Below are 25,519 nucleotides of genomic sequence, written 5' to 3' on the forward strand. Positions count from 1 at the left end.
GTGTGTGTGTGTGTGTGTGTGTGTGTGTGTGTGTGTGTGTGTGTGTGTGTGGGTGGTGGGTGTGTGCACACGTGTCAGGATTAATCAATCATTAGTGACATGGGACAAGAAGCCTACACTGTTTCTATTTCAGACAGCTGGTCTGTCTACTGAACACCAAGAGGAACATGGCTGAAGCAGTTTGAATATTGTAACATCCCTTTTTGGACATTTTAGGAAGTAACAGTGCTCTCGCTCTCTCTTTCTCTGTTTGTGTGTGGTTTGTTTTTACTATCCTATTGGGACCAGAAGTCCTCGATAGTCAAACAAGGAACAATTTTGGGACATTTCGTCGGGTACCCACAAGGAAAAAGGCTTTTTAGGCTTCGGCATTAGTTTTAGGGTTACAATTAGGGTCAGGGGTTAGGTTTAGAGTTAAGGTTAGGTTTAGTTTTATGTTGGGGTTTTGGGGTTAGGGTTGGGGTTATGGGTTAGGTTTAGGGTTAGGGAAAATAGGATTTTGAATGGGAATCAATTGTTTGGTCCCCACAAGGATAGTAGAACGGTACGAGTGTGTGCAGGCCTACTATCCACATTGCCTTGAGCGCAGGGAGGCGCTAGATCACATAGAGCCACGGAACTCGTTCCCCGCATTGACTGTTTTTAAATAGGAGTGCAGACACTCACTCATTCAAAGTCTCTACACCCCCCCCCCCCCCATCCCTCCCCCCTCTTTCTGAAACTGCATCAGCCGTCACCAGCGGACTTCACCCAGTCCCTCAGCTGAGCCTGCTTTCTCGTCCAACTCGTGTCAGGGAGCTTCAAAGCTGAGACCCGCAACCCCACGCTGGAATGACATACTGCCAACACTAGTGGAGCTTCCATCAGCCTATCGTTCCTCAGCAGAAGGGTCGTTTCGTTTAGGAAAGAAAAAGGAGAAAGCGACTTAAAACCGTTTATTTTGTTTTTTTTGTCGGTTGAGGAGAGTAGATGAGTCAATGGCCGGGGCTCAGCCAGGAGTTCACGCGCTGCAGCTCAAGCCGGTGTCCGTGAGCGAGAGCCTGAGAAAGGGCAGCAAATTCATGAAGTGGGATGATGTAAGTCTTATTTAATTTTTTTTGGAGGGGACTGGTTTATCACTGTCTTTTATGTAGCCAATGTTTGTTACACAGTTACCACCGCACTGAAACGGACGTCATACATTTGCCACAGTGCAACAGTCTCCACTGCCTGCTTGAGGGAATATCGTTCCGCAACTGTTAGACTTTAGGCTACAGAAAGCGCTACAGTTTGTGGGTGACAATGTCAAACCCATTCGACATGTCGGTTTAAATGTCACGGGGAGCGCGCGCGTGTGTTTCTGTGCGCAGCCCGCTATTTCAGCTTGAGAACGAGAGGTCATTGCCTTGAATGAACTGCTTTACACAGACACCGGACACAGTAGTGTGCCATTTTAATCACACTCGTTTGCACTTCTACATCTCCACGTTCATCTCTGTAAGGCTATACCATTGACAGCTAGAAACCTCTTTGAATGAGTGGTCTATTGGTATCATCCGTCACTCTCGCCAGCCGGTAACAGCAACATGCCCTTGATTCGAATGTATTGCTCGCCGCTGTCAAGCACCGCTCTGCTACAACATATCGCCTCTGGGTAAGATTAGCCTACAGGAGAAGGCTACTGCAAACCACTCCCCGTAGTCATTTCTAATAGGTAACGTTACAACAACGTGTTTTATTTTAACACAGAATGACCATGATGTAAAAAATGTATTGTTACCTTATAGACAGCTTATGCAGCTTAAATAAATGACCTACACTTGTCTTAAGAGGCTATTCATTAATAAGGACATTTTTGCTGGTTTGCGTTGGAAATGCCACGCACCTGCCCACCTGTGTGATGTTGACTGCTAGCGGGACTGATGCAGAGCCGCGCAAATAAGCAGGAACATTGATTGCACAACCATGACAGTGTGTATGTATTCAGATATTTGGATAGGCATCAGACGCACTCACTGTTGATAAACTCAACAAGTAGACTAGGCAAAATATGTGGGTGGGTTTTCTTCTTTTTTTTTCATTTTTTTTTTTTACTCATATTCGTTTATAAATGTTATTAGGTTTTATGGTCACTGTGAGTCATAAATAGCAATTAAACGAATTCTCTCTCTCTCTCCTTTCTCTCTCTGCATGGGGTGGTATGTTGTGAGAAGGGGTGTGAGGTGTGTGTGCTAGCCAGGTTTTTATAGTGTGCAGATGAGGGTGGGGACTTCCATGACCTCTCTCCACACCCCGTAGCCTAAGGTCTTTCCTGACACACACACACACACACACACACACACACACACACACACACACACACACACACACACACACACACACACACACACACACACACAGCGCATTCTCACAGTTTTCACATGCACTCCTTCCTTCCTCCCTTCGTCCCCCTTTCCCTCGGTGGAAAGAGTGAAAAATGAACGAGGGGAGGGAGGGAAGGAGAGAGAGATAATTCAGACATGCGTAAATCATTGAGTGTGTTCTCAATCGAAACCTTTCCCCTGGTGCAACTGTATGTCCGAAGAGAAGTGACACGGTGGTCATGGGAAACCCTGAACATACACAACGAACCCGTGGAGCGAGGAAAGTGCAGTATTGAGACGAGATGGAGACCAAATCCTCTCAGCAGGGTGGAGATGGCATGGAGTGGCCAGAATACAGTTACTTTGATACACTGCCTGATACAAGTGTTGTAGAGCAAGGAGAGAGGGAGAAGGAGAGAGAGAGAGAGAGAAAATACAAAGAATGAGAGATGGGAAAAGGGGGAGAGAGAAGAGAACAAGAAGGAAAGCATTATTTCTCATACCAAATCCTTTCTGGGGGTTTGAAGATAAATTGCCTCCGTAGACTCTATCTGTCTGTACTGCTAACCACCCAGACATTGTTAGAAAACCCAAGCTAAACAATCGGAACTCAACCCTTTTTGGCCCCATCCCCTTTTCTAGGCAATGGCTAATGGTACAACCCTTAAATCTTCATCAGCAGTAATGGGACGAAATACTACTGTGACGGGTGAATTCCAAAGGCCACAAAGGCTGTCGCCACTCAGTCTGCCTGCCTCCCTCTGTCCCTTCACTCAAAGGAGAGCTGAGACAAAACCTGTTAACCATCACAATTACTCCGAAATGGGAAGAATTCCTTTAATTATGACAATTTCCTTCCCTAGTGTAAGATTTTGTCCAGAGCTAATTGAGAAAACCTTTTAGCTCTTAGCCGCCGATACTCTGAGATTGTGTGTGAATTCAGACCCAGGAGTAAGAGCCTCTAAGAATTCCATAATGACTCAATGTGTTTGTAGCTGTGGCCAGGGAGAGTGGGGACATAAATATAAACTCAGCAAAAAAAGAAATGTCCTCTCACTGTCAACTGCGTTTATTTTCAGCAAACTTAACATGTGTAAATATTTGTATGAACATAACAAGATTCAACAACTAAGACATAAACTGAACAAGTTCCACAGACATGTGACTAACAGAAATAGAATGTGTCCCTGAACAAAGGGGGGTCAAAATCAAAAGTAACAGTCAGTATCTGGTGTGGCCACCAGCTGCATTAAGTACTGCAGTGCATCTCCTCATGGACTGCATCAGATTTGCCAGTTCTTGCTGTGAGATGTTACCCCACTCCTCCACCAAGGCACCTGCAAGTTCCCGGACATTTCTGGGGGGAACGGACCTAGCCCTCACCCTCAGATCCAACAGGTCCCAGACGTGCTCAATGGGATTGAGATTCGGGCTCTTTGCTGGCCATGGCAGAACACTGACATTCCTGTCTTGCATGAAATAATGCACAGAACGAGCAGTATGGCTAGTGGCATTGTCATTCTGGAGGGTCATGTCAGGATGAGCCTGCAGGAAGGGTACCACATGAGAGAGGAATGTCTTCCCTGTAACGCACAGCGTTGAGATTGCCTGCAATGACAAGCTCAGTCCGATGATGCTGTGACACATCGCCCCAGACCACACACATGCCTCCTTGCAGCATGCCTAAGGCACGTTCACGCAAATGAGCATGGGCATCTTTCTTTTGGTGTTTTTCAGAGTCAGTAGAAAGGCCTCTTTGGTGCCCTAAGTTTTCATAACTGTGACCTTTGTTGCCTACCGTGTGTAAGCTGTTAGTGTCTTAACGACCGTTCCACAGGTGCATGTTCATACATTTTTTAGCATGGGAAACAGTGTTTAAACCCTTTACAATGGAGATCTGTGAAGTTATTTGGATTTTTACGAATTATCTTTGAAAGACAGGGTTCTGTTTCTTTTGCTGAGTTTATAAAATCATATTTTTTCAATCAAAGTATTTATTTATTTTTTTTAAATGGCTTGAGTTGCATAAAATGGAGCATAACGTTGCAGATAAAGTTTGGAATGACAATTCTTTTTGTACAAGATCTAAAGACCTGTATCACTATACTGAGAAGGTTGCCGTTTCTAAAAGTACGTTTTAGGGTGTTTTTGGAGCTTATGTTTATCATGTTTTATTTAGAGCCCAACCGATATGGGATTTTTGGGACCGATTACCAATATATCTGCTAATATATTATTTTTGTTCAGGTGGAATGAAAAACATATTTTTTTTTACCCAAATTGTGCTCAAATGACTAAATTATCATTTCTTAACTGCGTATTAAAATGAACATTATTTGCGAACTTTTTATTTGTGGTTTACATGACAACCAACAAAAAGCAACGATATCCTCTATAAATATGTAAGTAAATACAAAACACTTGTTTAGTTTACCTTCTTAGGTACAAATATTTCTGTAAAAGGTTCATATCGGCCGATAATATGGGTCAACCAATGTATTGGTCGTGCTCTAGTTTTCTTCACGCCCGGACACTGCAGAATTAGCATGAGGGAGTCTATCGCTGGTTGGTGGAAGTTTCTCAAAATCAAGTGATATCTAGAGGTCGACCGATTAATCGGAGTGGCCGATTAATTAGGGCCGATTTCAAGTTTTCATAACAATCGGTAATCGGCATTTTTGGACACCGATTGTGGCCAATTACATTGCACTCCATGAGGAGATTGCGTGGCAGGCTGAATACCTGTTACACGAGTGCAGCAATAAGCCAAGGTTAGTTGCTAGCAAGCATTAAACTTATCTTATAAAAAACAATCAATCTTAACATAATCACTAGTTAACTACACATGGTTGATGATATTACTAGTTTATCTAACGTGTCCTGCGTTGCATATAATCGATGCGGTGCGCATTCGCGAAAAAAGCACTGTCGTTGCACCAATGTGTACCTAACCATAAACATCAATGCCTTTCTTTAAAATCAATACACAAGTATATATTTTTAAACCTGCATATTTAGTTAATATTGCCTGCTAACATGAATTTCTTTTAACTAGGGAAATTGTGTCACTTCTCTTGCGTTCCGTGCAAGCAGAGTCAGGGTATATGTAGCAGTTTTGGCCGCCTGGCTCGTTGCGAACTGTGTGAATACCATTTCTTCCTAACAAAGACCGTAATTAATTTGCCAGAATTGTACAAATTTTGACATAACATTGAAGGTTGTGCAATGTAACAGGAATATTTAGACTTATGGATGCCACCTGTTAGATAAAATACGTAACTGTTCCGTATTTCACTGAAATAATAAACGTTTTGTTTTCGAAATTATAGTTTCCGGATTTGACCATATTAATGACCTAAGGCTCGTATTTCTGTTTGTTATTATGTTATAATTAAGTCTATGATTTGATATTTGATAGAGCAGTCTGACTGAGCGGTGGTAGGCAGCAGTATGCTTGTAAGCATTCATTCAAACAGCACTTTCGTGCATTTGCTAGCAGCTCTTTGCTGTGCTTCAAGCATTGAGCTGTTTATGACTTCAAGTCTATCAACTCCCGAGATTAGGCTGGTGTAACCGATGTGAAATGGCTAGCTAGTTAGCGGGGTGCGCGCTAATAGCGTTTCAATCGGTGACGTCACTCGCTCTGAGACCTTGAAGTAGTTGTTCCCCTTGCTCTGCAAGGGCCGCGGCTTTTGTGGAGCGATGGGTAAGGATGCTTCGAGGGTGGCTGTTGTTGATGTGTTCCTGGTTCGAGCCAAGGTAGGGGCGAGGAGAGGGACGGAAGCTATACTGTTACACTGGCAATACTATAGTGCCTATACGAACATCCAATAGTCAAAGGTATATGAAATACAAATGGCATAGAGAGAAATAGTCCAATAATTCCTATAATAACTACAACCTAAAACCTCTCACCTGGGAATATTGAAGACTCATGTTAAAAGGAACCACCAGCTTTCATATGTTCCGAGCAAGGAACTTAAACGTTAGCTTTTTTACATGGCACATATTGCACTTTTACTTTATTCTCCAACACTTTGTTTTTGCACTATTTAAACCAAATTGAACATGTTTCATTATTTATTTGAGACTAAATAGATTTTATTGATGTATTATATTAAGTTAAAATAAGTGTTCATTCAGTATTGTTGTAATTGTCATTATTACAAATATATATATATAAAAATCGTCCGATTAATCGGTAGCGTCTTTTTTTTGGTCCTCCAATAATCGGTATCGGTATCGGCGTTGAAAAATCATAATCGGTCGACCTCTAGTGATATCGCCCAGAAAGTGTATGTATATATAAAAGTGTATATATAATATCCCATTTACATCAAAAATAGAGATTTGGTTGAAAAAATATATCTACTCATCCTTTAAGGGGAGGATAATCTGGTCCAAATGGCTGTTTTCACATCGTTACGCATATTGTACTGGCTACCAGCCATCTTTAGATCTCTCAGTCCAATATACAACATCATCCCTGAAATCTGTGAAGTTTAGGACTAAAAGTTGTAGCATTCTGCTGACTACAAACACATAGCCATGCCCAGACTTAATTTGTGTCATTATTGTCATCGTAATACCAGTACTCGATATATTGCATCTTTCATCTGATTTGTCATGAGTCATGGCATGCTTTTCATGTGTGTAAGTTGACCATTTGCGATGTTCTTTTCTCTTTCTTTCTTTCCTTCTTTCTTTCTCTCGATTTCGCTCTCTTTCTCTCTCTCACACTCCTTCTCTGTCTATATGGAATAGAGTAGGATCGATACGATTGCAATGAGCGGTCAGCGGGTACATAAGGTAACACCAGTTCAGGTTACCCTGGTACAGGTGACCAGAACCCAATGACGATCTCTCACCCGCCAACCCTCTGTTTCCAGTCAGACAGCTATAGGCCGTAGAAATCTTATAAATACTAGACCTCTTGGGCCAGTTTCCCAGATCCAGGCTAAACCTACTCCTGTACTAAAAATGGATTCGCCATTGAATATGCTTTTTAGTTCAGGACTAGTAACTGACCCCCTAGTAACTAAGACAGTCCTTATTTAAAATCACAAGGGAGATATAGTATATACACTGAACAAAAATATAAACATGTTTCATGAGCTGGAATAAATGATCCCAGAAATGTTCCATATGCACAAAAAGCTTATTTCTCTCAAATTGTCTGCACAAATTTGTTTATATCCCTGTTTAGTGAGCATTTCTCCTTTGTCAAGATAATCCATCCACCTGACAGGTGTGGCATATCAAGAAGCTGATTAAACAGCATCGTCAGCACACAGGTGAATTTCTGCAAACCGTCAGAAACGGTCTCAGGGCAGCTCATCTGTGCGCTCGTTGTCCTCGCCAGGGTCTTGACCTGACTGCAGTTCGGCATTGTAACCAACATCGGTGGGCAAATGCTCAACTTCGATGGCCACAGGCACGCTGGAGAAGTGTGCACTTCACGGATGAATCCCGATTTCAACTGTACCGGGCAGATGGCGGAGCGGTTTGCTGATGTGCCACATGGTGGCAGTGGGGTTATGGTATGGGGAGGCGTAAGCTACGGACAATGAACACAATTGCATTTTATCGATGGCAATTTGAATTCACAGAGATATCATGACGAGATCCCGAGGCCCATTATCTTGCCATTCATCCGCCGCCATCACCTCATACTCACCAGACATGTCACCCATTGAGCATGTTTGGGATGCTCTGGATCGACGTGTACGACAGTGTGTTCCAGTTCCCGCCAATATCCAGCAACTTTGCACAGCCATTGAAGAGGACAGGGACAACAATCACAATCAACAGCCTGATCAACTCTATGCGAAGGAAATGTGTCACGCTGCATGAGCCAAATGGTGGTCACACCAGATACTGACTGGTCTTCTAATCCACTCCCCTACCTTTTTTTAAGGGAGCTGTGACCAACAGATGCATATCTGTATTCCCAGTCGTGGGAAATCCATAGATTTGGACCTGTTTTGACTGATTTCCTGATTTCCTCATAACTCAGTAAAATCTTTGATATTGTTCGCATGTTGTGTTTCTATTTTTCGTCAGTGTATGTAATCTGCCCCCTAACATGATGTCATAGCACACATGCAACCTTCAACATAGTGACCAGCATACAGTAGTAGACCTATACCATTTTAAAAGTGCGGCTGTGGACTCTGGTCAAAAGCAGTGCACTATACAGGGAATAGGGTTGCCATTTGGGAAGCTGACCTTGTCTTAGACACTTTTTTTCACAATCTATCGTGTCTGATTCTCTGATGCAGCATGGGCGATATCTTGGAAATCCTTTTTCAAGAGTCCCAGCTTCACAGTGTGTCCAATTGTACTGTATGTATTCCTGTATGATTCATCAGGCCTAGGACAGGCAGACAGGAAGACAATCAGTCAGTGTGTTCAGCTGAGTGCTGTGCTGGGCTGGCAACTATGGACAGAAACGCCACAGCTTTTTATAGAAGCAGCCAACAGTATCTGCCTTTGCTACGGTGTGTAAAGACGGCCCTGGGCTGGGACTGTTACTCTGTGTGTGTGTGTGTGGTGACATAATGCCTTGGTGTTGTCCTTTTGGTGTCTGAAAGACAATAGCATACGCGGCAGCTTTCTCCTGTTTCAATACACACACATAATGCAGCTCTCTCCTGTTTCAATCAAAGCCCGCTGTTTTAAGCACAGGGGAACGGAATCAGCTCTCTGTCGCATTCAATCACGCAACAAAATGATACACACACTTTAACCACATGTGCTCTCCGTTCAGCACACACGTTTCTATCTCTCACAAATGGAATGCTTTCCTCTCTCAACAGGACTCCACTACGGTGACCCCTGTGACCTTACGAGTCGACCCCCAGGGCTACTTCCTGTACTGGACTGACCAGAACAAGGTAAGAACAAATATATTACACAGAAGAAGATAATAACAAAGGCATGTCACACATTGAAGATGATAACCAACGGTTACACTTTTGGTGACATCCCATTTCCTTTTCAGAGTCAAGAGAACTTTGGTTGAACCAGGAAACAGTTGTTAATTTGTAAAGGCAGACATGTTAGAGATACTCTTCATTTATGGAAATACCTTTAGAAGGAGTTGGGTTGTCCATAGTGTAGCACTGAGAGATAACGTTGCTCTATGAAACTGTAGACGCGGCATTCCAGCACCACTCCTAAAATACTACCCTAAGCAGGTGGGGCAGGACATACTTACAGATCAGTGGTCAATGTCCTGCTCAGGGTGGGTTTTGTTGGGGTAGAACTGGAGTTGACAGCTACTCCCTGTCCCCACTTCCCCTCATAATCAACAACAACAACAACAACAACAACAACAACAGCACACAAGTCACGAGCAGTATATTGTTTGAGTGGCTCTTGGCAGTCGATGCTAGACTCATACTAGCTTTACCTTCTTACTGCAATCCTATGTGGGATGTGATCTGAGCTGAATCAGTGACATTTACACAGGCAGCTATCCCTAGAAACCACCAGGGTCACATCTTTCCTTACTACAAGAACCAGTCAGAGGAGAGGGGAAAATATATAGCCACTATCCCCTAAGAGCGGAGGCTATTAGTAAAGAGAGCAGGAAAAGACCAGAGGTGTTTGTGTGGGGGGGGGGGGGGGGGGTTGCATGGAGGTGGCGTCTCAGTCAGCAGTTCTGTCCCTGACCAGGTCTGGTGGTATAGTGAAATACCTCCATCTGTTCCAACACAAAATCAATGGCTCTAACTCTGACGGGCTCTGCTGAGGCACACACACACACACACACACACACACACACACACACACACACACACACACACACACACACACACACACACACACACACACACACACACACACACACACACACACACACACACACACACACACACACACACACACACACACACACACACACACCTCCAGACACGTAGATAATATAAAGCCAGCAAGTCATCACTTCTGCCCTCTGCAGTATATAAATACAGACAGCTTGCTACTGGCCCTGATTTACACTTACCACATAATTACCTTTGGTTCGAAGTACATTATTGTACCCTTGCAATTTGCACCTTAAAATAGACAATAGTGTACCTTAGGGGACAAGATAGTAAAGGTACAAAAGCGTACCTTTGGAAAAGGTACACATTTGCCTTTTTAGGGTACCACCACAGGGACAAAGCAGCTTGTTCCTTTTAAGTGGCAAAAATGTAGCTCTAAAAAGGTTTTTGGCTGTTGTTCAACACTGCAGGGTGTAATGCCTTATTTGCATATTTCCCAGGGTGCCTTTCAAGTGAATTTTAGTTACCAGTACCACCCATGACTGTGTTTGCTAGTGACAGAGTCATCGTTGTTCCATTCAAGGGCCTTCAGGCCTATAACCTTCACCTAGTGAGTGCCTAAGTGAATATTTTATATTTGAAATTAAACTCTTTATGACAATACATGACATACTGTAGGTCATAAGGCCATACTTTGACAGCCTAGTTTCCCCCCGAACACAATGGTTTGAAACTCCTGGGTTGCAGGCCACATCAGGCAAGTCACGTTATGCTGGCTTTCAAAGTGATATGTAATTTCTATTGGAATCCAGACAGATTTAGGATTTCCAAACATGTTAATCACCTGCAATCTGCATTTAGATGTATGTTACTTATCTCAAAATGTGCGTTATTTATCTCTGCGTAGCATAAGATCAATCAATCAATGAGCATGCAAAAACACACAGAATTTTTGTATCAACCTGCAATAGGACATACTGGGAAATATGATGGTGATGGGTGTGGTTTTTGAGAGTGTGTGATGACTGTACCTTTATATTCAAAGTATTGTGAACAAAAATGTACCATTATACTAGATTATCTGTGCGGTACCAAACAGTACCATGTGAGATTATATGTGTACCTCTGAAGGTAAATTGTGTGTTTTTTAAATATTTTTGTATCCCCGACAACAATACTGTACCCTAACCGTACCATTTTTTTGTGAGAGTGTACTATCAACAAACTATATTTCTCCCTAACACAGAGCATCTACCTGTAGGAACACAGAGGTGTGTGTCTGAAAGAGGATGTGTATTTGTACAGTATGTGTGTGTACATGCCTGCACATCCAGTATATGCAGTGTTAACGTACTGTTACAATGTGTATTTGTGAAGTATGGGTGGGGGGGGGGGGGATCGATACAGTAGAGTATTGTGACGCAATATTCTTTTGATTATCGATTCTACAGATTTTTTATTCAAATCTGTATTTCTCCTCTTATACTTTGGCCTCAATCTTCTTTTTAAAAGGTGAGGCGACATGTTTTCAGCTCTTTTATTTCCATGACTGATCGAAAGTAGTTTTTACTATGGCTCTCTCTTGTCCCTCTGCAGCAGACAGACAGTATAGTGAAATATGTCTGGACCAGCGAATCGCAATGCAATAGCTGTGTCGAATTGCAATCGTGATGCATATAGAATCGTAACACATATTGTATAGACACTTAAGTATGGTGATAGTATCTGATGTGAGGTCCATGCCTTGGTTTTGAAGGTGTGTGCTTTATGTATTTCTTCCATACCGTGATAAACGTACCGTTACAAGCTGTTGCACTAGTAGTAGCCCACGTCCTTACACGTGTGTGTGTGTGCGCGACATCCTGGTGACCTGCAGAGCTTGAGCATTCCTTACATACCTCAGAAGAAGAGAAGCAGTGGACAGATCGTGCCTCTATAGCTGTTACACACACACACACACACACAGCTTATTGTAGTATTTACTCAGCAGACCATGTGTGTGGGGGAGCGTGCATGCGTGCATACATTTTTTATAAAAGCCTGTCTCACGAGCACAGTCACGATTGCCTCTATTTGTGTCACTTAGATGAAGTCTTACAGGGAGATTGTCAGGCAGTTTCGTTTAAAGGGGCTTACGTTTTTCTTTCAGTGGTGGTAGTTGTCCAGGTGTTTGTATGTGGTTGAGTGGCATCAAGACATCTGGCCGGAACTATTCAATGCAATGTTTCAGTGCAAAACTGAAGAACGTGCCCAAATCCTCAAACCGCTCAGTGAGAGAGATCTTGGCACTGAGTCATGGCACTGTGTGCCTGCTGTGTGCGTGCGTGTGCATGTGTGTGTCTGTGCATGCATGCGTGTGTGTGAATGAGTCCAGCATCCCAGCATCTGTGTCTCTCTGCCATGTTGTATTCTTAAACAGACCGCCGGTATGTAAACTAACGCGGTCATAATACTGAGATGTTAGTGTGTGTGTCTCCAAGTCCATTTGTCTCTTGTTTTATGTCCCCGTGTGTACTCCCTCAACCCGACCAGACCTTATCCGCACCCCTCAGAATCACGTACATGCACAAATGTACACACACACACACACACACACACACACACACACACACACACACACACACACACACACACACACACACACACACACACACGCGCGCACAGAAAACAAACACCACCAGGCCAAAAGTTCACTCATCACTCATCACCGATATTGTCGTAACAGAGGATTAATTAACATGACACACACCTCTGTACGCTACGGCCAATGTTGTTGGCTAGTTTACATATCCCTGTTGTTCCATAGGCAGTGTCATGGCAACTAGAGAACAGCCTATCTCAGTCATTATCAGCGCACAGCACATTTGACTATAGAGTTTACATATGGTGTGTGACACACTGACACACACACCCACACACACATTCCTTCACTGCCCAACAAGCAGCAGGTACCTCTGTGAAGGGTATAAATAAAGTCTTCTCCCATTGGTAGAGAGCGCTTCTCAGGAAAGCGTTGGGCAATCTGGAGTGTTTGATGGACCTCACCAAATGAACAGCCATTTGGTCTAGTTGCCATGGTAGCCTTGAAATGCCAGGTGCAGTCGTCTCTTGTTCCGTCTTCACATTTTCTATGAGCTGCTTTTGTTATCGATCTCATCTGATGTTTGCGCTCCATTCAGGTTATTTGAGCTGTGTGTGTCCGTGCGTATTGTGCACGCATTCGTGCGTGCGCGTGTGCATGCATGTGTGTTTGTGCATGTGCGTGCGCGTGCGTGTGTTGTGAAGGAGGGTGAGGTCAGGGAGAAGGGTGGAAGGTTTCTCAAGGGACACTCCAGTTTCAGATCTCAGCCTCTCTCACTAAATGGCATGTCTCTCAGTTACAGTTGGTGGTGAGGCAAAGATTGTTTTGTGCATAGTATAGTTGCACGACATAGATTTGAATAGAGTATTATAGAACTGAATAGAATAAGAAATGTGTAAATGAGTTACCCTTCAGCTTATTGTAGTATTTGCGACTGTGCTCATCTACAGCTTGGGAAGGCAGCTAATCTCTGCAAGAGAAGCCTTTTTGACTTTCAGGAAGTGTTGTTGTGGATATAGTCTGGATAGGGTAATTCTAGTTAAGTGCTACCTGTCTACCTAGCTTCCTACTTTATCATTGCTTTGAACTGCTGAAGGCTCAGTACCTGTGGCTGTGAAGTGTTGGAACATTGACTTGGACTGGTTTCAGGTCCATTTGTGACTGATGGTTGTGTCTGTTGGAGGGGGTCGTTTTCCTCACCTCCGCTAGGCAATCAGCAATTATAGGGCCGTAAAATAACTGTTTGATTTGTTCATGTTTTTCATTTTTTCGATCTCAAAATTACGTTTTTAATAGAAAAATAACTTAATTGGACGTTCTAAGTCCACGATAATGCTTAGACCACATCAAGAGACCACTTTTGAGGTCTTTGAAACATTTGAGAAATGTAGATTTTTTTAAAGTTACCCTTTAATTCCAGTGCATCTACCAGAAGATTTTTCATTAGCATCATCGCTAACGGCTACACAAAGTGTTAGATGCGCACACTGCACATGACGGGGAATTCTCTTTGCCTTTTCAGAAATTTGGAGGAAATACCAATCACTGGTGCAGTCTGTTCATGTCTTATGATAAACTTGGGAACATTTATTTATTTGATTCCCTACTAAGTTCAATAAATGTTACTATATTGTTGAAATCCATTTTAATGTCTGGATTCCGTGATTCCGTCCGCGTTATCCGCATTGCGGATTTTATAGGGCCCTACAATTAGTGTTAGTACTTTAGTCTCTCCCAGTTTTTCAGTGGCTACAGAAAGCTGCAGTCTTGTTGGGCGGTGGTGTTGTCTCCCAAAACGAAGACTGTCGCCAAAACAAAGACATTCTGCAGAATTGTTCTGCGATGTTACTTGAGGAAGGAAAGAGAGGAAGGCTTCACACCACTATCTTACTTGGGTATGTTACCTAGTTATTTTCAGATGATCTCATTTTGCTCTTTTGTAGCTTTGTCTAGTATGTGTGTGATTTCCATGCCTGTTTACTCCTGTCACTGTAGGTTTTACAGATGCGCCCCACCCCGTGGTTTCAACCCTTCTCATCTAGTGTACCCTGCACGCACAACCCATGTGGACGTCGTAGTCTTTGGCAGCCTTTGAAACTACCAATCTGTGGTCAGTCCCTTCACTTTTTGGCCCTGACAGAGACACGGATTACCCCAGAGAACACTGCTACTCCGGCTGCTCTCTCGTTATCTGACTATGTGTTCTCTCATAGACCTAGAGCATCTGGTCTATCATGGTGGTGGCACAGGGCTACAAATGTCTCCTAAATGGAGATTTTCTCTTTTCCTCCTCTCTCACCTGTCCATCTCCTCATGTCACGTGTCCAATCTAGCTTAACATTGTTGTCGTCTATCACCCACTAGGTCCTCTTGGAGAATTCCTCAATGAGATTGACACCTTGATAAGCTACTTTCCAGACGATGGCTCACAGCTCATCATACAGGGCGACTTCAACCTCCAAACGCCTAAATTCTACACATTTCTTTCCACATATTTCTTTACCCTCCTTGCCTCTTTTGACCTCACCCTTTTCCAGTCCCCTACCCCTCACAAGGCAGGCAATATGCTTAACCCCATCTCACTGCAACCCCCTCCAGATCTCTGATCACTACTTTTTTCATTTTCTCTCCCTCTCTCCTCCAACCCTACCCAGATGTACATGTGCCATCACAATTGTTGCTCTTTCTCTTCAATCAAATACATTTATAAAGCCCTTCTTACATCAGCTGATGTCAAAAAGTGCTGTACAGAAACCCAGCCTAAAACCCCAAACAGCAAGCAATGCAGGTGTAGAAGCACGGTGGCTAGGAAAAACTCCCTAGAAAGGCCAGAACCTAGGAAGAAACCTAGAGAGGAACCAAGCTATGAGGGGTGGCCAGTCCTCTTCTGGCTGTGCCGGGTGGAGATTATAACAGAACATGGCCAAGATGTTCAAATGTTCATAGATGACCAGCAGGGTCAATAATAATAATCACAGTGGTTGTCGAGGGTGCAACAGGTCACCACCTCAGGAGTAAATGTCAGTTGGCTTTCCAGTACTCTCTCTCTTCTTCTATCCTATCATCTCTTCCTTCTGCTAAATCCTTCTCAGTCCTGTCTCTTGACTGCCTCTTCGACCTTATTCTCCTTCCCTTTCCACCTCCTTTGACTCCCACTGTCCCCTTTCTTCCCGGCCGGCTCGACCCTCCCCTAGCTCCATGACTGAGTGACTCATTGCGTGCTCACAGAACAGGAGACAATTGAGAAAAAACTACATTTCCAGAGGACCTATCTTCCTTTCACTCCCTCCTCTCTACCTTCTGTTCTTCTAAATCTGCGGGTAAAGAGGATTTTGATCACTCTAAATTCCAAACCTCTGCCTCCAACCTCCAAACCTCTGCCTCAAACTCTTTTCCACCTTCTCCTCCCTCCTTAATCCTCCACCTCTTCCCCCTACTTCTCTGCAGATGACTTTGTCAACCACTTTGAAAAAAGGTTGATGACAACTGCTCCTCATTCACTCAGCCTACTGAGTTCACTAGCCCCATTCATACAGAACTACCCTAAGCCTTGACCTCTTTCTCCCCTCTCTCTCCAGATGAAATCCTGCGACTAGTGAAGTCCAGCCGCCCGACAACCTGCCTACTCGAAACCATCCCCTCTTCCCTTCTCCAGACTATCTCTGGAGACCTTGTCCCATTCCTCACTTCCCTCATCAACTCATCCCTGACCAATGGCTGCATCCCTTCTGACTTGAAATTGGCCAGAGTTGCTCCCCTCCTCAAGAAACCAACACACGACCCCTCTGAAGTCAAAATTTCAGACCGGTATCCCTTCTTTAATTTCTTTCCAAAACACTTATCTCTTTCAGAACGATCTTCTTGACCCTAACCAGTCAGGCTTCAAGACGGGTCACTCTCCGCTCTGCCAAAGCCGACTCTCTCTTTTCTGTTCTCATCCTCCTAGAATCTATCCGTTGCCTTGGACATCATGAATCGTCAGATCCTCCTCTCCACCGTCTCAGAGCTGGGCGTCTCAGGCCCTGCACACTCCTGGATTGCATCCTACCGGGCAGGTCACTCCTACAGGGTGGCGTGGAGAGGATCTGTGTCTGCACCATGTGCTCACACTAGTGGTTTCCCCCAGATCTCGGTTCTAGGCCCTCTCTATACACCAAGTCACTTGGCTCCGTCATGTCCTTTCATGGTCTTTCCTATCATTGCTATCGGATGACACTCAACTACTTTTCTCATTCCCTTCTTCTGACACCCAGGTGGCGACACGCGTCTCTGCATGCCTGGCAGATATCTCAACTTGGATGTCGGCCACCACCTCAAGCTCAACCGCGACAAGACAGAGCTGATCTTCCCCCTGGGGAATGCTTGCCCGTTCCAAGACCTCTCCATCACAGTCGATAACTCCACGGTGTCCCTCTCCCAGTGCAAAGAACCTTGGCGTGACCCTGAACAACACCCTGTCTTCCTCTGTAAACATCAAAGCAGGGACTCGCTCCTGCAGGTTCATGCTCTACAACATCTGTAGAGTACAACCTTTCCTCAGACAGGAAGCGGGTCAGGATCAGGTCCTAATCCAGTCACTCGTCATCTCCCGTCTAGACTACCGCAACTTTCTGTTGGCTGGGCTCCCCGCTTGTGCCATCAAACCCCTACAAGTTATCCAGATAGCCGCAACCAGTCTGGTGTTCAACCGTCCCTCGTTCTCTCATGTCAAACCGCTCTTCCATACACTCCACCGGCTTCCAGTAGAAGCTATCATCCACTACAAGACCATGGTGCTTGCCTACGGAGCAGCAAGAGGAACTGCCCCTTCCTACCTTCAGGCTATGCTCAAACCCTACACCCCAACCCCGAGCACTACGTTCTGCCACCTCTGGTCTCTTGGCCCTCCCACCCCTACGGGAGGGCAGCTCCCGCTTAGCCCAGTCAAAGCTCTTCTCTGTCCTGGCACCCCAATGGTTGAACTAGCTTCCCCCTGAAGCTGGGACAGCAGAGTTCCTGCCCATCTGCCGAAAACGTCTGAAACCCTACATCTTCAAAAGGTATGTTAAATAAGACATCTCAGTCTTATAACCTCCACGCCACCCCAAAAATTGTTTACCTTGCACTTGCCTTTTCCTACCAGCACTGACATAGCTGATAACTTCTGTATTGAGAAAAATGTGATCTTAAGATGAATGCAATACGTCGCTCTGGATAAGAGCTGAATGACTAAAATGTCAATCTAATAGTTATGGTTGGCCGTACAGTAGGAATAACATAGGTTTTAGATTTAGTATCAGAGTAATGGACTTTAACCAACAATATATCCACAAGTTGAACCCCCCCCCCTACACACACATCATGTCTTGCCTCCATCGTAACAGAGTTCCCAGACGGTGGAGTTCTGTTGGATTCCTTAGCTGGAGCTGCTCCTTTAGTCAGCACTATGGGACAGAGACGGACGTAAAAATCTACAGCCAATACACCCACAGAAAACGTATAGACGAGAGAGAGGGAAGGAGGGAGAGATATGGGTAGGCGGTACTGGTGGAGGGAGAGAGAGAGAGGGATGGCAAATTATAGGAAAATGGTGATGAGAACGATGGAGAGGCAGGCAGGCAGAGAGCTAGACGGAGAGATACGGAGAGAGTGATGATGAGTGCACAAGAGAGCAAGAGAGATAGAGAGGGGTGAGGCCAGGAGAAAACCTGGAGGGCTGTCCAGTAAATTTAGGACGGTTGGTTATGAGAGCCAAAGAGAGAAATTGATGAGTTTGCTTTCCTGGAAACAATCTCCCTCTTCTCCCTCGTTCTTTCTATCATGTCAGCCATAGCATGGTGTCATGCCATTTGTCTAATGAGACTATTTCACGGGGCATGATCATTTTCAGACATGGTTGAGTGTGACAGTTTATTTTGATAGCTTTTTGGGGATTGCAGACCTTTTCCTACTGTATAATTACTGTGGTTATCCGTCGTTGTTAGCCGAGCAACTCGCTGTTGTTTCCCTCCACGCAGTCTGCCTTGTGTTCAGCCAGTTGGACGTAACACTGTGTGTGTGTGTGTGTGTGTGTGTGTATGTATATATATATATGTGTGTGTGTGTAGGTCTGGATGACTCAGACTTCAGAACAATGACACAGAAATCGATGCCAGTGTAGGCATGCAGAGAGGACTGTCATCGTCCCTCAGAGAACAAGAACAGGGCGATATTGATATGATGTCTTGACATCGCAATGACTCGGAAATGATTGATCAGGTCTCAGGGCTGGACCGAAACAGGTCTCATCTAAGTCTCAGAGGCTCTCCGCTCTCCACGGCTCTGACATTTTAATCAATCGGTCATTTGGAAACAGCGCCTTCCATAATGAGATGTGACAGCGAATTTCTCTGCTGTCGTATTTCCTTGATGAGCTGTCACAATTTCTCGACTGTACTTTCCCAATAGGATGTGTCGTTGAGTGTCTCTCTTGGTATTTCTTCTATGGGATTTCCTGCAGGTGATCCTTTGGGTTTGAGAAATGGACACTGACAGTCTTTCCTTGGTTTAAATGCCAGGCACACTCCTGTTCTGGTGCCTCCGCGCTAGCTTTTGTATTTTCTAACAGGCTTAAGATGGAAAAGGGTCAAATCAATGAAAAAACGAACGGGAAAAAAGTGGAAAATGATGACCTGCCAGACATGCCTGTATGGTCGACTGGGAACTTAGACACTGGAACAAAAGATACATGTTCTATGTATTGCCAGGCTTCCTCTGATGAAGGTGACACGCTTTCTGAGCATCAACAGTGAAAGAGGGATTAAAAGATGAAACCCGCTGCCAGACTTTGATGGATTTACGGCTGTTGTATGACTAGAATCTATCCGTTGCCTTTCTTGAGGAGGGGAGCAACTCTGGACAAAAATATTTGTTTTTGCTTGGGTTAGCCCTGTTGGCCCTGCTCCTCTTTGTGAATTCTGATTAGTGTTGCTTATTTTCCACTGCTACAGGCTACGGTGCACGCACACACACACAGTGGCACAGGTCTCTGTTCATTTCCTCTCTAAGCTCTTGGACCTCATTCACAAAAAGTCAAACAGTCAGAAAGAAGGGATGCTTCCTATACTCAGAAACACAAATGTGACAAAGCAAACTTCACTTCCAGCCAGTCTCTCTCTCATCACACATCCTGTATCCTTGTTTGAACTCGCGTGTAACGAAAGCCAACAGCGGACCCTATTATACAGCTCTGAATGTGTAGCCTAGCAGAGGTACTTTCACAGTATACATGAGGTGAAACAGTAGACAGTATGATGAAGCGTATCCTTCTCTCCGAGGTGACGTTATTTATAACGTTTATGTTGGCCTATTTCTGCGTGCACCCATTATTCCAAACCCTCCCTGACACCGTTCATTCAAATCACCTGACACGGTTCACACACACAGAGAATACTGCACACCGATTTGAATAACGGCTACAGTACGCTCCCTCAGGATGCCAGGGGAAGAAAGCAAAGGGAAAGGCCCAACAACAGGGATGACAAAAACACTCTACACACCAACGTTATATTATACACGACACCTGTTTGTACTGTACAAGTGTGCGTTTCCACACATTCCAAGGATGACTGAACATCTCCTCACGTCTCTCGTTGTGTTGTTCGTCTCTCATCGTTGAGAAGCTTGGCGTGAGCGAACAGTGCGCACAGAGAACTGTATGTGTGAAACGTGTATGTTGTTGTTTTCCCGTGCTGGAGGCTCTGTTCAATCAAAATGTGATGTGGACTAGAGCATTTACAGATGGCTGATGGTGGAACAGACAGACAGTCTTTATCTTCACAGAACAGAACACACCAGACCACAGGTCTCTCCTCTCTCTCTTTCTCTCTCTCGTCCACTCCTGTCTCCTGCTCTCTCGTTCTATCTCGCTCCTATTCTCTCGCTCTCTGGTTTTTATCTCTGTCTGACTCAGACGCACGCACACGTTCTTTATCCTACCTTCGCAGCTCTTCCCTTAGTTAGATATCATGCATTGTTTTCTACAGGGATAATGAGACATTGTGAAAACACCATTGGCCAAGGTCGTCAGTTGAACAGTGTTTCCTCGGACCTGTTAGTGCGGCTGGCTGCCGGGTTAAGCGAGTGAGTGTTAAGAAGCAGAGCTTGGCGGGTCATGTTTTGGAGGACGCATGACTCGACCTTCGCCCGTTGGGGAGTTGCAGCGATGAGACAAGATCGTAACCACCAAAATAAAATGTACAAAAATTAAATAATAATAGAGCAGAATCCCGTCCAGGCTTCATTGAAAATTAATGGGCCACCCTGTCTGCCGGGTGGTGTCTGTCAGAGAATATACTGTCTGATTTTCATGTCAGGCCATGACGACCAAGCTTACTGTTGGTAAAATATAGCTGCTCTTGCTTCCTTGTTTATATAGCACATACAGTTGAAGTTGAAAGTTTACATACACCTTAGCCAAATACATTTGAACTCAGTTTTTCACAATTCCTGACATTTAATAAGAGTAAAAATTCCCTGTCTTAGGTCAGTTAGGATCACCACTTAATTGTAAGAATGTGAAATGTCATAATAATCGCAGAGAGAATGATTTATTTCAGCTTCTATTTCTTTCATCACATTCCCAGTGGGTCAGAAGTTTACATACACTCAATTAGTATTTGGTCGCATTGCCTTTAAATTGTTTAACTTGGGTCAAACGTTTCGGGTAGCCTTCCACAAGCTTCCCACAATAAGTTGGGTGAATTGTGTCCCATTCCTCCTGACAGAGCTGGTGTAACTGAGTCAGGTTTGCAGGCCTACTTGCTCGCACACGCTTTTTCAGTTCTGCCCACAGATTTTCTATAGGATTGAGGTCAGGGCTTTGTGATGGCCACTCCAATACCTTGACTTTGTTGTCCTTAAGCCATTTTGACACAACGTTGGAAGTATGCTTGGGGTCATTGTCCATTTGGAAGACCCATTTGCGACCAAGCTTTAACTTCCTGACTGATGTCTTGAGATGTTGCTTCAATATATCCACATAATTTTCCATCCTCATGATGCCATCTATTTTGTGAAGCGCACCAGTCCCTCCTGCAGCAAAGCACCCCCACAACATGATGCTGCCACCCCCTTTTCCCTCCAAACATAACGATGGTCATTATGGCCAAACAGTTCTATTTTTGTTTCATCAGATCAGAGGACATTTCTCCAATAAGTACGATCTTCCTCCCCATGTGCAGTTGCAAACCGTAGTCTGACTTTCTTATGGCAGTTTTGGAGCAGTGGCTTCTTCCTTGCTAAAGCGGCCTTTTAGGTTATGTCAATATAGGACTCGTTTTACTGTGGATATTGTAACGATGTTCGTCTGAGGAAGAAGGAGTAGACCAAAGCGCAGCGTTGTACGTGTTCATGATGTTTATTAATAACCTGAACACTGAAACAAATAGCAAATGTGGAACAAAACGCAACAGTTCTGTCAGGTGCTCACACAAAACAGAAAACAACTACCCACAAAACCAACATGGAAAATGGCAACCTAAATAGGCTCCCCAATCAGAGACAACGAGAAACAGCTGTCTCTGATTGGGAACCAATTCAGGCCACCATAAACCTACAAACCCCTAGACCATACAAAATCCCCATAGATAAACAAAAACCCTAGACAAGACAAAACCCCCTAGACAATACAAAAACTAAACAAACCACCCTTGTCACACCCTGACCTAAAGTCAGGGCGTGACAGATATAGATACTTTTGTACCTGTTTCCTCCAGCATCTTCACAAGGTCCTTTGCTGTTGTTCTGGGATTGAGTTGCACTTTTCACACCAAAGTACGTTCATCTCTAGGAGACAGAACACATCTCCTTCCTGAGCGGTATTTTATTTTTATTTAAAAAAAAAATATTTTACCAGGTAAGTTGACTGAGAACACATTCTCATTTGCAGCAACGACCTGGGGAATAGTTACAGGGGATGAATGAGCCAATTGTAAACTGGGGATTATTAGGTGACCGTGATGGTTGAGGGCCAGATTGGGAATTTAGCCAGGACACCAGGGTTAACACCCCTACTCTTACGATAAGTGCCATGGGATCTTTAATGACCTCATAGAGTTAGGACACCCGTTTAACATCCCATCCGAAAGACGGCACCCTACACAGGGCAGTGTCCCCGATCACTGCCCTGGGGCATTGGGATATTTTTTTTTTAGACCAGAGGAAAGAGTGCCTCCTACTGGCCCTCCAACACCACTTCCAGCAGCATCTGGTCTCCCATCCAGGGACTGACCAGGACAAACCCTGCTTAGCTTCAGAAGCAAGCCAGCAGTGGTATGCAGGGTGGTATGCTGCTGGTATGACGGCTGCGTGGTCCCATGGTGTTTATACTTACGTACTATTGTTTGTACAGATGAACGTGGTACCTTCAGGCGTGTGTATATTGCTCCCAAGGATGAACCAGACTTGTGGAGGTCTACAATTTTTTTTCTGCGGTCTTGGCTGATTTGTTTTGATTTTACCATGATGTCAAGCAAAGAGGCACTGAGTTTGAAGGTAGGCCTTGAAATTCATCCACAGGTACACCTCCAATTGACTCAAACAATGTCAATTAGCCTATCAGAAACTTTAACTATCAGAAGCTTTAACTAATGAACTATGCAAATGAAATGCAAACTATGCAAATGAACAACCGTTGTGTGCATTAAGGAAATAGAAGCCTGGCTCAAATAGAAGCCTGTCTCTAATAAGAGCCTGTTGTGTTCAGTGATTTAAGACAATAAAAGCCCGGGCTATTATTAATTGACAGTCCCCAGGATCTCCTTAAAAACCTAACTGGCCTTTCACCATTCATGAATATCGACTGCTGTGATCAATAAACACCCAAATATTGAGAGCATCCCGCTCTTGCAGCGGTGCATTTTTAAGTCAATTAATCGAGTTGGGCTCCTCTTGGTTGGTTTGATAGAGGGGATTGGGTGTGACATCAGTGACCTCAGGGTGAGATGCTACTCTGGTTGGTTTGATAGAGGGGATTGGGTGTGACATCAGTGACCTCAGGGGGAGATGCTACTCTGGTTGGTTTGATAGAGGGGATTGGGTGTGACATCAGTGACCTCAGGGTGAGATGCTACTCTGGTTGGTTTGATAGAGGGGATTGGGTGTGACATCAGTGACCTCAGGGTGAGATGCTACTCTGGTTGGTTTGATAGAGGGGATTGGGTGTGACATCAGTCACCTCAGGGTGAGATGCTACTCTGGTTGGTTTGATAGAGGGGATTGGGTGTGACATCAGTGACCTCAGGGTGAGATGCTACTCTGTTTGGTTTGATAGAGGGGATTGGGTGTGACATCAGTGACCTCAGGGTGAGATGCTACTCTGGTTGGTTTGATAGAGGGGATTGGGTGTGACATCAGTGACCTCAGGGTGAGATGCTACTCTGGTTGGTTTGATAGAGGGGATTGGGTGTGACATCAGTGACCTCAGGGGGAGATGCTACTCTGGTTGGTTTGATAGAGGGGATTGGGTGTGACATCAGTGACCTCAGGGTGAGATGCTACTCTGGTTGGTTTGATAGAGGGGATTGGGTGTGACATCAGTGACCGCAGGGTGAGATGCTAATCTGGTTGGTTTGATAGAGGGGATTGGGTGTGACATCAGTGACCTCAGCGTGAGATGCTACTCTGGTTGGTTTGATAGAGTGGATTGGGTGTGACATCAGTGTGACATCAGTCACCTCAGGGTGTGAGATGCTACTCTGATTGGTTTGATAGAGGGGATTGGGTGTGACATCAGTGTGACATCAGTGACCTCAGGGTGAGATGCTACTCTGATTGGTTTGATAGAGGGGATTGGGTGTGACATCAGTGTGACATCAGTGACCTCAGGATGAGATGCTACTCTGGTTGGTTTGATAGAGGGGATTGGGTGTGACATCAGTGACCTCAGGGGGAGATGCTACTCTGGTTGGTTTGATAGAGGGGATTGGGTGTGACATCAGTGTGACATCAGTGACCTCAGGGGGAGATGCTACTCTGGTTGGTTTGATAGAGAGGATTGGGTGTGACATCAGTGACCTCAGGGTGAGATGCTACTCTGGTTGGTTTGATAGAGGGGATTGGGTGTGACATCAGTGACCTCAGGGTGAGATGCTACTCTGGTTGGTTTGATAGATGGGATTGGGTGTGACATCAGTGACCTCAGCGTGAGAAGCTACTCTGGTTGGTTTGATAGAGAGGATTGGGTGTGACATCAGTGACCTCAGGGTGAGATGCTACTCTGGTTGGTTTGATAGAGGGGATTGGGTGTGACATCAGTGTGACATCAGTGACCGCAGGGGGAGATGCTACTCTGGTTGGTTTGATAGAGGGGATTGGGTGTGACATCAGTGACCTCAGGGTGAGATGCTACTCTGGTTGGTTTGATAGAGGGGATTGGGTGTGACATCAGTGACCTCAGGGTGAGATGCTACTCTGGTTGGTTTGATAGAGGGGATTGGGTGTGACATCAGTGACCTCAGGGGGAGATGCTACTCTGGTTGGTTTGATAGAGGGGATTGGGTGTGACATCAGTGACCTCAGGGTGAGATGCTACTCTGGTTGGTTTGATAGAGGGGATTGGGTGTGACATCAGTGACCTCAGGGGGAGATGCTACTCTGGTTGGTTTGATAGAGGGGATTGGGTGTGACATCAGTGACCTCAGGGGGAGATGCTACTCTGGTTGGTTTGATAGAGGGGATTGGGTGTGACATCAGTCACCTCAGGGTGAGATGCTACTCTGGTTGGTTTGATAGAGGGGATTGGGTGTGACATCAGTCACCTCAGGGGGAGATGCTACTCTGGTTGGTTTGATAGAGGGGATTGGGTG

The 25,519-nt window shown here is 44.7% G+C and overlaps 1 protein-coding gene across 4 annotated transcripts in view; it reads left to right on the top strand.

Moving 5' to 3' along the window:
- Positions 1–706: 706 nt before the first annotated feature.
- LOC129817199 (1-phosphatidylinositol 4,5-bisphosphate phosphodiesterase beta-1-like) overlaps positions 707–25,519 on the top strand; it is a 217,717-nt gene continuing 192,904 nt past the window's right edge. For 2 of the 4 annotated variants that reach the window (XM_055872201.1, XM_055872202.1), the window contains exons 1-2: positions 708–1,076; positions 9,161–9,238. In XM_055872201.1, coding sequence (XP_055728176.1) covers positions 978–1,076; positions 9,161–9,238 — 177 coding nt within the window. In that variant the 5' untranslated portion in view covers positions 708–977. Of the gene's footprint in view, positions 1,077–1,203; positions 1,694–9,160; positions 9,239–25,519 lie in introns of those variants that run through there. The other 2 variants (XR_008753683.1, XM_055872203.1) reach the window with 2 other exon arrangements.

Source organism: Salvelinus fontinalis, chromosome 20 (assembly GCF_029448725.1).
Source record: "Salvelinus fontinalis isolate EN_2023a chromosome 20, ASM2944872v1, whole genome shotgun sequence".
Lineage (NCBI taxonomy): Eukaryota > Metazoa > Chordata > Actinopteri > Salmoniformes > Salmonidae > Salvelinus > Salvelinus fontinalis.